Here is a 14,195-nt window from a genome sequence, read left to right as displayed (position 1 = left end):
CTGAAAATACAGGAAGATGACCTTCGGCAAATATTTGTTTTGACGGTTGAGGTGCTTCAAGAATTCAGCCGACGAGAAAACCTCAATGCTCAAATGTCTTCTGTGTTCCAGCGTTACCTTGCACTAGCTAATCAAGTCTTAAGCTGGAACTTTCTTCCTCCAAATTATATCCTTTCAAGCTTCATTTTTATTTGTGTGTTTGTAGAGTGGTCTGTAAGTTATGTGGACGTTAATGGTTGTGTTTGTGAAAATAGTTTTATAAAGCCACTTTGATTGAAATGAAGCATAAGCAATCTGCTGTCCTAGCTGGAGATGAATTTTCCATTCTAAATTAAGGTTTAATCATTTGATTTGAATATGTGTGGATCACTTTGAAAACCATTGAAGCAGTACTTTATTTAAATAAAAAACTGATCAACAAACGTTGATATCAGGGTATGGTTCCTGTAGATCCATACCTAAAAAAGGAGGTAATCTTAAATAGAGAAGCAAATTGGTAAAGGAAAGAATAATTACCCAATTTATCATTTTTCTGTTTGGTTATGTTATCTAACCAAATTTTGTGGTTAATAGAAGTAGTTAAATATTTGGTTTAAGAAAAAGTCTCATTAATAAGATGTGTGTTGTTTTTTCCTTGGACATATATAAGGCTATTGGGGAGAGATTGTGGTACATATTGGTACCAAGGACATAGGTAGGAAAAGGGAAGAGGTCCAGAAAACAGACTACAGGGAGTTAGGAAGGAAGTTGAGAAGCAGGACCTCAAAGGTGGTTGTACCATGGGTTAACAATGAAAAATAATATTCTGGAAGAATTAGAGAACTTTAACTTACAGTAATAAACAAACACGTCTTAACCCAGCCATGTGCTGGAACATTCTAGCAATCCTGCGCATGCTCAGTGCTCTGTCCAGTCATGTACTGGCACATCATTGCACGTGTTATCTTCCTTTCCTTAAATCTGATCTAAGGAGACGTTTGTTTGAAGGACATGGAAACAAAGTGAGGATACACTTTGAACACATGGTCACAGACCAGATCATACATGGTCCAAACAGAGGAGGGTGCAGTGGTAAGAAACCACAAAGACCTCAAGAAAGAGCCTACTTCAGAGATTCAGTTAACGGGTGAAGACAAAACATATAAATAATAACAAGGAAGCACAAGAACTGTATGTACCACTTAGAAGGTTTTCTCATGTTTGTAAACCCACAGAGAGACTGATAGAGACTTGTTGAGTTCTGTATTTGCATTGATTAATGTTGTTAATCTTACTTTTAAGGAAAGGAAGATGTGATACCACATGCAATGTTGTGCCAGTACATGATTGGACAGAGCACTGAACATGCGCAGGATTGCTAGAGTGTTTCAGCACGTGGCTGGGTTAAGACGTGCTTGTTTATTACTGTAAATAAAAGTTTTCTATTTCTTCCAGAATATGATTCTTCATTGTTAACCCACGGTACGTTTAAACAGAAGTCACATAACAGTAGTCATCTCAGGATTACTGCCTGTGCCACGTGACAGTGAGTATAGGAATGGAATGGGGTGGAGGATAAATGCATGGCTGAGGGATTGGAGCGGGGGCAGGGATTCAGATTTCTGCATCATTGGGACCTCTTGGGTCTGGCGTGACCTGTACAAAAAGGATGGGTTGCACTTGAATCTGAAGGGGACCAATATCCTGCAAGAAGGTTTGCAAAAGGTATTGGGGAGAGTTTAAACTAGAATTGCTGGAGGGTGGGAACTGAACTGAAGAGATAGAGGAAGGGTCTGTTGGCTCACAAGTAGAGAAAGCTTGGAGACAGTGCGAGAGGGTGGATAGGCAGGTGATAGAGAAGGAAAGCGCTCAGACCGATGGTTTGAGATGAGTCTCTTTTAATGCTAGAACCATTATGAGTAAAGCGGATGAGCTTAGAGTGTGGATCAGTACTTAGACCTATGAAGTTGTAGCCATTACAGAGACTTGGATTGTTCAGAGGCAGGAACAGTTACTTAGAGTGCCAAGCTTTAGATGTTTCAGAAAGGACAGGAGGGCAGCAAAAGAGGTGGGGGTGTGGCACTGTGATCAGAGATGGTATCACGGCTGCAGAAAAGGAGGAAGTCATGGAGGGATTGTCTACTGAGTCTCTGTGGGTGGAACTTAGAAATAGGAAGTGGTCAATAACTCTACTGGGTGTTTTTTTTTATAGACCACCCAATAGTAACATGGACATTGAAGGAGCAGATAGGGAGACAGATTCTGGAAAGATGTAATAATAACAGGGTTGTCGTAGTGAGAGAGTTTAATTTCCCTGATATTGATTGGCATCTCCCTAGAGCGAGCAGTTTAGATGGGGTGGAGTTTGTTAGGTGTGTTCAGAAAGGTTTCTTGACACAAAATGTAGATAGGCCTACTACAAGAGGAGAGGCTGTACTTGATCTGGTATTGGGAAATTAACTTGGTCAGGTGTCAGGTCTCTCAGTGGAAGAGCATTTTGGAGATAGTGATCACAATTCTATCTCCTTTACCATAGCATTGGAGAGGGATAGGAACAGACAAGTTAGGAAAGTATTTAATTGGAGTAAGGGGAAATATGAAGCTATCAAGCAAGAACTTGGAAGCATAAATTGGGAACAGATGTTCTCAGGGAAATGTACGGCTGAAATGTGGCAAATGTTCAGGGAATATTTGCGTGGTATTCTGCAATGGTACATTCCAATGAGAAAGGGAAAGGATGGTAGGGTACAGGAACCATGGTGTACAAAGGCTGTTGACAATCTAGTTAAGAAGAAAAGAAAAGCTTACGAAAGGTTCAAAAAATAAGGTAATGTTAGAGATCTAGAAGATTGTAAGGCTAGCAGGAAGGAGCTTAAGAAAGAAATTAGGAGAGACAGAAAGGGCCATGAGAAGGCCTTGGCAGGCAGGATTAAGGAAAACACCAAGGCATTCTACTAGTATGTGAAGAGCAAGAGGATAAGACGTGAGAGAATAGGACCAATCAAGTGTGATGGTGGAAAAGAGTGTATGGAACCAGAGGAAATAGCAGATGTACTGAATGCATACATTGCTTCAGTATTCACTACGGAAAAGGATCTTGGCGATTGTTGGGATGGCTTACAGTGGATTGAAAAGCTTGAGCTTGTAGACATTAAGAAAGAGGATGTGCTGGAGCTTTTGGAAAGCATCAAGTTGGATATGTCTCCAGGACTGTATGAGATGTACCCCAGGCTACTGTGGGAGGTGAGGGAGCAGATTGCTGAGCCTCTGGCAATGATCTTTGCATCATCAATGGGGACGGGAGAAGTTCCAGAGGATTGGAGGGTTTCAGATGTTGTTCCCTTATTCAAGAAAGGGAGTAGAGATAGCCCAGGAAATTATAGACCAGTGAATCTTACTTCAGTGGTTGGTAAGTTGATGGTAAAGATCCTGAGAGGCAGGATTTATGAACATTTGGAGAGGTGTAATATGATTAGGAATAGTCAGCATGGCTTTGTGAAAGGCAGGTCGTGCCTTACGAACCTAATTGGATTTTTTGAGGATGTGACTAAACACATTGAAGAAGGAAGAACAGTAGGTGTAGTGTATATGGATTTCAGCAAGGTATTTGATAAGGTATCCCATGCAAGGCTTATTGAAAAAGTAAGGAGGCATGGGATCCAAGGGAACCTTGCTTTGTGTATTCAGAACTGGCTTGCTCACAGAAGGCAAAGAATAGTTATAGACAGGTCATATTCTGCATGGAGGTCAGTGACCAGTGGTGTGCCTCGGGGATCTGTTCTGGGAGACCTACTCTTTGTGATTTTTATAAATGACCTGGATGAGGAAGTGGAGGGATGGGTTAGTAAGTTTGCTGATGACACAACGGTTGGAGGTGTGGTGGATAGTGTGGAGGGCTGTCAGAGGTTACACTGGGACATGAATAGGATGCAAAACTGGGCTGAGAAGTGGCAGATGGAGTCCAACCAGATAAATGTGAGGTGGTTCATTTTGGTTGGTCAAATATGATGGCAGGATATAGTATTAATGGTAAGACTCTTAGCAGTGTGGAGGATCGGAGGGATTTTAAGGTCCGAGTCCATAGGACACTCCAAGCTGCTGCACAGGTTGACTCTGTGGTTAAGAAGGCATATGGTGCATTGGCCTTCATCAATCATGGGATTAAGTTCAAGAGCCGAGAGGTAATGTTACAGCTATATAGGACCCTGGTCAGGCCCCACTTGGAGTACTGTGCTCAGTTCTGGTCACCTCACTACTGGAAGAATGTGGAAACCTTAGAAAGGGTGCAGAGGAGATTTACAAGGATTTTGCCTGGATTGGGGAGCATGCCTTATGAGAATAGGTTGAGTGAACTTGGCCTTTTCTCCTTGGAGCGGTGAAGGATAAGTGGTGACCTGATAGAGGTGTATAAGATGATGAGAGAAATTGATTTTGTGCAAAGTCAAAGGCTTTTTCCCAGGGCTGAAATGGCTAACATGAGGGGGCACAGTTTTAAAGTGCTTGGAAGTAGGTACAGAGGTGATGTCGGGTAAGTTTTTTTACACAGAGTGGTGAGTGTGAGGAATGGGCTGCTGGTGGCGGTGGTGGAGGCAGATACGATAGGGGCTTTTAAAAGACTCCTGGATAGGTACATGGAGCTTAGAAAAATAGAGATCTGTGGGTAACCTTAGGTAATTTCTAAGTAAGTACTTGTTCGGCACAGAATTGTGGGCCGAAGGGCCTGTACTGAACTGTAGGTTTTCTATGTTTCTATGTACAGACAAAATGAAGAATAAAATATAATGACATCCCTGGCTTCTCTCCCCTGAATTAAAATCCGCTGCCTGTCATAGTGGTAGAGGCAAATACATCAGATGCTTTTAAGAACTGTTTCTATAGGCGAATGGATGTAAGGAAGTTGGAGGGATATCGACATGGTGTAGGTAGGAGGGAGTTGTGTTCGGATAGTTTTGATTTGCTTTTTAGCTGGTTAGCACAACATTGTGTGCCAAATGGCGTATTCCTGTGCTCTATTGTTTTATGTTCTAAATACTCAAAAGTTGGGCTGCATTTGTTAAAAAGAGAACAGGAGCTAATTTTTTCATTTGACCTTACATCCTCCTCAGTCTGAGACATTAACACAGTTTCTCCACAAGTTTGGAATAATCTTGGAATTTCCAGAAAATTTTATTTAAGCACAGATGTTTTACTGTGTTAAAGGGATTATATAAATTAGGTAATGCAATTATTCTTACTATCCTATGACTATATTATGGCCAGTGATATTTGGGTATTTGTATTGCTATTTTGAACTTCATTGAACTGAATAACTATCTGTTCAGTTCTTTTGAGAGTTGATGTGAACTGAATAGTGTAGTAATCCTATAGTGCCAAAATTGTCAACAGTACATTAGTATGAATTGTCTTACTAAAAATAACAGGATGTGACAGCTAAATATTGTGGCTGGTTAAAATAGTGCCAATAAACCTAACTGCTTTGAAGCGATCACTAGTCTAGCCTAGTTCTAATCATTTGAAGTAAGTAAACACTAATCTGTTACAGTTTTACCTTTGATTCCAGTCATTTACATGTCTGCAATGAAATGTATGTTCATCTCTGTATTTTGGATAATTTAGTGATAACTTTTGCATGCAAACTATTCTTTAAGGTGACTATGAAAAAAATTTACAGACATACTGAACAAAAGCATGGATAGTGAGCTTTGTAATTACTTATCAAAGTGAAGGATTTTTGTAAATGAATCAAACTTGCTTTTAAATCTATCAGTGTGAACTTTGAAAGTAATTCTTTTGAGGTTTGACTTTTGAAGAAATAGGTTTTAACAAATTAATTCAATATTGTCAAACCTTAAGTAGAATAGAGATGATACTTTAATTTTTAATTATAAAATAACAGCTTACACTAACCATTCGAATGCAACTATTTTTAGGGTGCAAAACCCCTTGGCTACTTTAACTACCTGTGTTTTGGCCAAATGAGAACATAGCTTTAGCCAGAGTGCTGTAAAATCTGTGGAATGCCTTCCAAGTCAGTACAGACAAACAATGCATGAGTGCAGCAGGCAAAAGCTATATATAGGTGTTTCTTTCAAGTGGGATGCTCTTCAGCTGTTTTTTTTATTATCTCCGCTTCACAGCTTTCTTTAAGCGTATAAAGTAATTATCATGTAACTTTAGTCAGTGGTAGTTTAACTGACATCCAGGAACAAGCAGAAACTGCCAAGAATATTGCTAATAGGTATGTTGTATTTTTATTATATTTTAAGATTTCTCATCACAAAATCAGTTTGATTGCAAAAAATTGCCAGATCTATTTGAACCATGTTAAAATTAACTCTCGTGCTCCTTAAAGAAACCTAATAAATCTTTGACATTGTGGAGCAGTATCATTATATTTTGTATCTACTTTTAATGAAATCAAATTTGTGTTGTAACATTACACCAATTGTTAGCAATTCTGATCTTTATTGTAGTTTTTATTTACAAATTGGCTACAAATAATAATTACAGTTAAAATCATGTTGTCGGTTCATGTTGATATCCTTAGTGCAAGAGTATTGTCTAGCTTTTCATGCAAAATGAAAGTCCATGTTTTACTAGTGTTATCATGGAAATTCTGTCAACATAATTTGGTGCCTTTGTCTGTCTGAAGTTTCTGTAATTTTCATTGTTTAAAATTGAAAACAGCAGGCATCTACTTCAAGATTGCTCCAAAGAGAGTTCACAAATGCTAGATTTTTATCTGCTTTTAAATTACATTATAGTTGCATGTGTTCAGTCTACCAGTGGTTATAAAAACATAGCATAGGCTTGTATTAATATCGTGTCTTTCATGCCTCAGGACATCCTAAAGTTTTTGACAGCCAGAGAAATATTTTCGAATTGTAGTCATTGTTCTAATGTAGCAATAACTGGCAGGCAATTTCTGCATGGCAGGGTGTCCCATTATTAACAATGAAGTAACTGACAAGATAATTTAAGTAATGATTTCAGGGATAAGTGTTGACCACTCTGAGAACTAATTCAAATAATGTCATCGGATCTCTTCTGTCCACTGAAGCAGCGGCCTTGATTTAACATCTGATGTGAGTGTTAGCATCTCCAGCAGGGCAGCACACCCTTTGTACTGCACCAAAGTATTAGCTTTGGTTTTGTGCTTGCTTCTGAAGTGGGCTTTGAACCCATGGCCTTTGACTTAGGCAAAGTACTACAACTGAGCCCATGCTAGCACCTGTTGTATGTACATTACAGCATCAAAAGAGTGCCACAGACTAAAGACTGCAGTTTGTCATGTTTATGTAAATATATAACCTCAGTGAATATAATAAAAGGTATTGGGATGGTTATGGAAAAATCTGCTTTAACTATCTCTCATAAATCATGACACCTGTTAATTAAAGCTGTTTTTGCCTTCTCTTGTCACTTAAGATACTGTGGTTATTTATGTGATCATATCACAATGGAATGCCACATGATTATAATCAAACTTTAATCTTGCGACCCTTCATGGGTCTTGTTTCTGAACAGTTAAATGCTTTTATTCCTTAGCCTCATGCTGCAGTTATTCCATGTATTTAACATGGCTTAAGTTTTATTTCCATTACGGTCTCCCTCTGAACTCATTTTAGTTGTAGCTAAGAAATATTTTCCCCCGGTAATGTTCGTCTATTGACCTTGACTTCAGATAACTGGGCAGGCATTATATAGCTATGTTTGAATCCTCCCAAAATGTGATGTTAAAGCCAACAGAATCCTGGCGAGACACCCTTCTGGACTGCAGAGTTATGGATCTATTCTTTACAGTAAGTAGTATTCTAAAAATATATTTAGTTATTGGATTGAAGACCAGAGAAGTTGCACCATGTATGTTTTGCATTATATTTCAGTGTTTTTAATTACTTAAAGGTGGAGTAGATGTCTGAATTGTTTTTAGTAAAACTATTTAAGTATCTTTGCAAGAAATAAAAGTGGAAATTTTCTTTGGTATTGCATTGAGTAGGATATATTGGCAAGTAAGTTGTATATGATACTGTGTTAATAGAAAAGTTAATTTACACCACAACTTACTCGGAAATCTATTGTGCTCTTTTTCAAATGACAAAATTAACATTAAAAATGAATGTAAACACAGTTCACTACAATGTTGAACTGACATTGCATCATTTTATAAATGAAAAATACTGATACCTCAAACTAATACATTGCTACCTTTATTTTGCTTAAGAGTGATGGCTTTCTTCTTTGGTTATCTAGTTTCTGTTATGCTGTACTATTAGTTACAGATGTGTAGAATTGTTTCTTTTGCAATTGCATATTCATTAACATTTAAAAGAAAATATTTCCAGAACTCCTGTTTAAATTTCTAGATTTAGGTCATCCTTGTAGGTATTTTACTATCTACTGTTACTATCACTTAGATACCATTTAGACTTTTAATTTTTCAAAAAATCTATCAGAGACTTACTTGAAAGTACAGTTTTATGGGCTATTCTTCCATGCTACATTTATGAAATTTAATTTGTCTCTATCTCTAATAGTTTATATTTTAAAAAATCATTATATGCGCCAAACTCCTGTCATGGTGTGGATGATAATTTGGTATTGATCCATGTACTGTTAAGGAACAAAAAGAGCATTTCTGCTACCTATTCAAAGATTTATAAGCAAATACTGAATATTTATAACTTTTTGTCATATGTTTCATCTTGTACCACTATATGATAAATATGAAACAAGTTGTAACACCAACTATAGGAATTCCTACACGCAAGACTTTACACAAAGCAGTGTTGCAAAAGGATGATGTGCCTTTAGCACTTGCCCACATGCACTCAGGCATAAGGTACAAACAGCATTTTGACCATTGGGTACCTTAAATTTGTATGAGTGTGATTTGGCTCGTGTATTGAAGATATTGGCAAGTTCTTTTTTTAATCTTGTGCTCCCATAATCTTAATAAAGTGCTGCATTTGTAATTGAACTGGATTGTAAATGCTGAAATGGATACTAAAAGCCAGTTATGGAAGGTTCGTTGTATTCTTCAATGTTAAAGACTTAGCGATGTTTCACAATGCCCTAATGATCAGTGATCTGCGATTTTATTCTTAAAGTCTGTTAGAATTTACTTGATCTTTTACCAAGATAAGTTGATCTCCTTGCCACCAACCTTGATCAAGTGACAGTTGTACATTTTTACTGTGATTATTTTAGATGACTCTGCATTGTTACCAAATTCTGGTTTAAAATTGGCATTTTGTTGTGTAGTAAGATGAACAAAATTAAATGGAAAGATTTGAGAATGAGTACAATTTTAAGCATGTTTTTGATATTTGCAGTGTCGGTTGTAATGAGAAATGTCAAATTAAAACAACTGATTTTGTAGGAGTATATATATAATTTTTAAAGTTTTTTTCGCATAGTTCTGTAATTTCTCTCATTACCCAGTAAATTGTGATTTTTAAAAAAAAAATTACTTGGTTCCTTTTATTCATTTAGTTAATTTACTCCCAGATTCACTGCTGAATCTCACCTTCAGTTGTGAGGTAGTCTCCTTGGGAAAATGCTCTGCCTCTTATTCCTCACCATTTTTTTTGAACAAACTGTCCTTTTTCTCCAGTTTTTGTTGTTTGCTGTCCTCACTTTCTAATTCTTTTCACTTTATCTCTGTGTTTTACTTCCCCTTTCTCTGCTGCATTAGTCATCCACCCCCCCCCCCCCACTATGTCAGGATTAAATAGATTTCAAAATATTTCTTGTAGGCATAAGTATGATTTAGATGTTGGCAATTGTTATTCCAGATATGCTATCAGCCAATCAATAACAATTTTTCAATCTATCAGTTCTTGTAGGAGAATATCACTCATAGAAGAGCAAAACAATTGCAAATGAGAAAGGAAAATACCAATCAGGATTATGCTATTTTCAAATTAGATTTGTTACAAACTTGTGGATGATAGAACAGGCAATTGAATATTTGATCAAATTAAATGTAGACAGACACAGTTTAAATTATCTTGATTATTGATCCAATTCATTGAGTATTTGAGAAGAATTTGTATTATAGATGCCAAAAATAAGTATCAATTTAAATTAAATTCAAAGTCTCAACAGCTGCGTAGGTTTTAATTTATAAGGTCACAATGTGATTGAGTTCACTGGTAAGACTGATAATGTAACACTTCATTGGTAATTTCTTGTGACAACTCTGATATGTTAAAGAGGATGAAACATTTTTCCCCCGAGGAAAATTAAAAATTTTGGTTTTGTAAGTGACTGAAATTTGTAGATGGTTTTAACTGTGCCTTAGAGTTGATTATATTTTAATTTTTGTTGCATGTATACTCTATATTTGCGGTACATTTAACACCGTATTTTAATTGTTAGTAAACTTGGCAGTAATTAGTCATTTGACTTTCTTATCCTTGACAGATTAATACTTGCTAAAGGTGTTTGCAATTTATCACCAATTTAAACTGAATAAGCAGTTATGCTTACATCTTTATGATCTAAATTTATTCCATTTCTCAAGCTATTATTGAATAACCTCTGACTCAGGCCATATTCTGAACTGTGTTAAGTGTACAGGAATATTTTAAAACTTTGATATAAATTGTTTATATTAAGTACAAACATGAAACATTTCATAAGGATAGGTGACTACAGTGAATAATATCTCCTTTTCCAAAATTTTAGGCAATGTGTTCATTTTAATAGTTGCTCTGTATTGGGATTCACCAAATTGAAACATGGAATTTCTCAGTCATTGACATATGTTTAAATTGCAATTGCTTTTCAAGTTTATGATAGCCATTGAGTCTGTTATTATTTGAATACCTAGAAACAATGCAAGATCAATTTTTGTGGCTGTAGATACAAGAGAAAAATATTTATTCAACAAGAGCTTCTCTAACTTATTCTTTTAATTGAAGTTATTTAGAGAAGCGTAAAAACTTATTTCTAAGTTTTAATACATATAATTTAAATAGAGCTGAGCCATTTTTGTTCTGTTGCAGGTACATCGCAAAATCAGAGAAGATTCAGACATGGCCCAGGACTCTTTGCAGTGTTTGGCACAACTAGCCTCAATCCATGGACCTATATTTCCTGATGAGAGAGCTCAGGTTGATTACCTGGCTCACTTCATTGAAGGGTTACTCAATATGATTAATGGGTATGTTCTTAATTTATTAGGCAATAAAATGAATCAACTGAATTTGTCTTTTAATAGCATATTTAGAGTAATTTTACAAAATTGCACTACCTGCTATTTATTCCATCTTAGGAATCAGGGCGGATCACACTGGTGAAGATTACTAGTTCTGTATGGAGCCACCAGTGTTTAACCATTTAAATGACAGTAACTCCAGAACTACTTGATGTGCACAGCTAAAAGTAGACTTGGAATGCCCAGTCTGGCTAGGATCCAGGGCCCATTGATTTCAGGGGGGATTGCAGGGCTGCAGGTTAGGAGGCAAAAGGGAAAGTGAGTTCCATTTTTATAAATTGCTTTAGTTTAATTTTAATTAAATATTATTAAATGCAATTTTAATTATTTCAGTGTATACACTTAATACATATTCCTAGGGAGTGTGTTTTCATGCCAGAAGCAATGTTGTGCAACTCTTCTCCCACGAGCCTTATGGGAAAGTTTCTGTTATAAATCTGTGATATTTTTTGTCTTCCAAAAGCAGCTTTGAGGCCATTTATGTTGCTACTTCACCCTTGCTGAGATTAATTCACACTGTAGATTAGATATTATTTCTTGAGTTGTGGAGCTTATCTAAACTTCTTTTTTGTTTGAATAAAAATTCAGAGTCCTGAAGAAGGGTATCAGCCCGAAACATTAACTTTATTCATTTCCATAAACGCTGCTCTTTTCTGCGAGTGAGGGGGTTGGGGATTGTTGCGTGTAGGGGGTTGTTGATTGTTATTGTGGCTGTTTTTTGCTGCGGGCGAGGAGGGGATCTTGGAGTCTGTGAGTTCTGTTTCTTTTTTCTGCCAGTTTTGGGGGGGGGGGGGTGGAGTTGATGTCTTTCCTTTCATCAACATTCATGGTTTTTCCATATTTAATGGCTATCTAGAGCAGACAAATTTCAAAGTCATATTATACATGTACACTTTGACAATAAATGTACTTTTGCCTAACCTGCAGAGTTCCTCCAGCTTTTTGTATGTGTTGCCTTGGATTTCTAGCATCTTCAGAAATTCTCATATTTATGAATTAAAATTTGATAACTAGATTAGGTTGGAAAATGTATTGTTAAATAGTTGGAATGGCACAGATGGGGATGAACTGCTATGTGTGAGTAGCAGTATTTTATTGAGAGCAATTGCAGCTTGGCTAGCAGCAATGGATTGAATTAAACAGGGTGTCTTATTGTTGGTAAGTAGTGAAAGAAAGTTTGAGAAAGGAAAAAATTGAGAATTCTTCCTATGCCCAAAACAAAATATCTCAAGCTCCAATACACAAAGGAGAGATTGGTGCACAGTAGGAATGCCCCCATCTCCACACAACCGTTTATACTAAGCATTTTTAATTCAATTTACATATTAGCTTCAATCCAATATCCTCGCTCTTGTGAGATTATGTGCAACACTGGGATATAAAAATAGATTTGCTTTTGTTTTCTGTTTTCACTTTATAACAGGTAATTTGCACAGGCAATGAATATACTGGTTCTCTATTTTGGATTTTACAGCCATTCATAGGCCTCCTCGGGACCATTTTTTTTGAAGTTACCATAAAACAAGAAAATTAATTGGAGTTTTAATAATATGTACTCCATTCAAAATGTCTTGCATTTTGGTGTTGAATACTTACTTGTTTTAGATGTTAAGCAAATAACAGATTTGCCACAAAATGGAGGACCAGTAATCCGCTATTAATATAAATAACATATTGGATCTCAATAGATCAGAATAAATTGCACCTGTTTGTCGATTCCAAAAATTGAAAAAAGAAACAAATCTTATTTCTATCTCAATATTGAATGTAACTCCCCTGAATGCCAAGATATTGGGAACATGTAAATGTTCCTTGTAGCTTTTGTAATTTTTTTCCTACCCTAAATCATGTACTTTGAAAATCTATTTTCATTTGAGAACTTATAGATAGTTCCAAAAAAAATTTTGATTTTATTTGTCATTAGCTAAATCAGTTTATTTTCTTTCACTTCATGTGATCTAGAATACATGCTAATTTTAGTTAAACCAATCATCATTTAATCTTAGTTTCTGAACTTTTCTTTGTCAAATCAATATTCCTATTTTGATTATTACTAATTATGTTAAGTAGAAATTAACTTCAAGCTCATTGAATTTTCTAGGATAGAAATTGAGGATTCTGAAGCAGTGGGAATTTCCAATATTATGAGCAACTTAATTTCAGAGTTCCCACGTAGTATTTTAACTGCCATTCCAAGTGAACTATTTTCTTCATTCATAAACTGCCTCACGCATCTCACCTGTTCCTTTGGACGGAGTGCTGCACTGGAAGAAGTGGTAAATGTCTTCTCTTATTTCATCTTGACACAATTTATTTTGCCTTCTGAATTGACTTCAAAATGTACTAAAATGAATTAATATTTTTGCTATTCATTTGCATGAACATATTTCAAATGGTATTTTTGTACCATGGCTACCTTTTCAGTTTAAACGAAATTTATAAAATTTACAAGCTCAAAAGATATGTGGAATGTTTAGTTTATAATATAAATGATATCTATGTAAATCTAGTTTCATGTTTCTGTGTAGAAAATTACTTAACCAACAATTTCCGAATCATTTATATGACATGGATTATTGTCGTGAAGAGAGATTTACTATAGTTTGCAATGTTCCTGACTTTAACAGATAACTTATCCTATCACAAACTTTATTCCCAAACACTGTCTTCAACCCTCAGGTTACTTTCTGAAACTGACCCAGATTGATTCCAACATTGGCACTGAAGTAAGCCGCATCAGCCCCATCAGGATCAATGTCCTCCATTTTCAACTGTTTAATATTATCCACTTCCATGCCTACTTCAGTGGTCCCACTAAAGCTCTCTTCCAGAATTAGCTTTTATTTGATTATCCCAGTACACTCTGGCAGCTGACCTCATTCCACTCTCTGAATGTTGCTATCAAGAATTGTTGCTGTCTCATAATTGGTACAGCTCCAATCATCCTTTGTGCCTGTGAGTGTTGATGCACGTCAACTTTCAATTAAGCAAC

At 36.2% G+C, this 14,195-nt stretch overlaps 1 protein-coding gene across 1 annotated transcript in view; it reads left to right on the top strand.

Annotated features, from left to right (window-relative positions):
• The window catches only part of xpo4 (exportin 4), a 110,747-nt gene that overhangs the window by 45,326 nt on the left and 51,226 nt on the right, over window positions 1-14,195 (top strand). The window contains exons 6-9 of the mRNA XM_073043698.1: window positions 13-166; window positions 7,669-7,781; window positions 10,992-11,149; window positions 13,305-13,479. Coding sequence (XP_072899799.1) covers window positions 13-166; window positions 7,669-7,781; window positions 10,992-11,149; window positions 13,305-13,479 — 600 coding nt within the window. The remainder of the gene's footprint in view (window positions 1-12; window positions 167-7,668; window positions 7,782-10,991; window positions 11,150-13,304; window positions 13,480-14,195) is intronic.

This window comes from Hemitrygon akajei, chromosome 4 (assembly GCF_048418815.1).
Source record: "Hemitrygon akajei chromosome 4, sHemAka1.3, whole genome shotgun sequence".
Classification (NCBI taxonomy): Eukaryota; Metazoa; Chordata; class Chondrichthyes; order Myliobatiformes; family Dasyatidae; genus Hemitrygon; species Hemitrygon akajei.
This window is presented reverse-complemented; position numbering and strand designations above follow the sequence as displayed.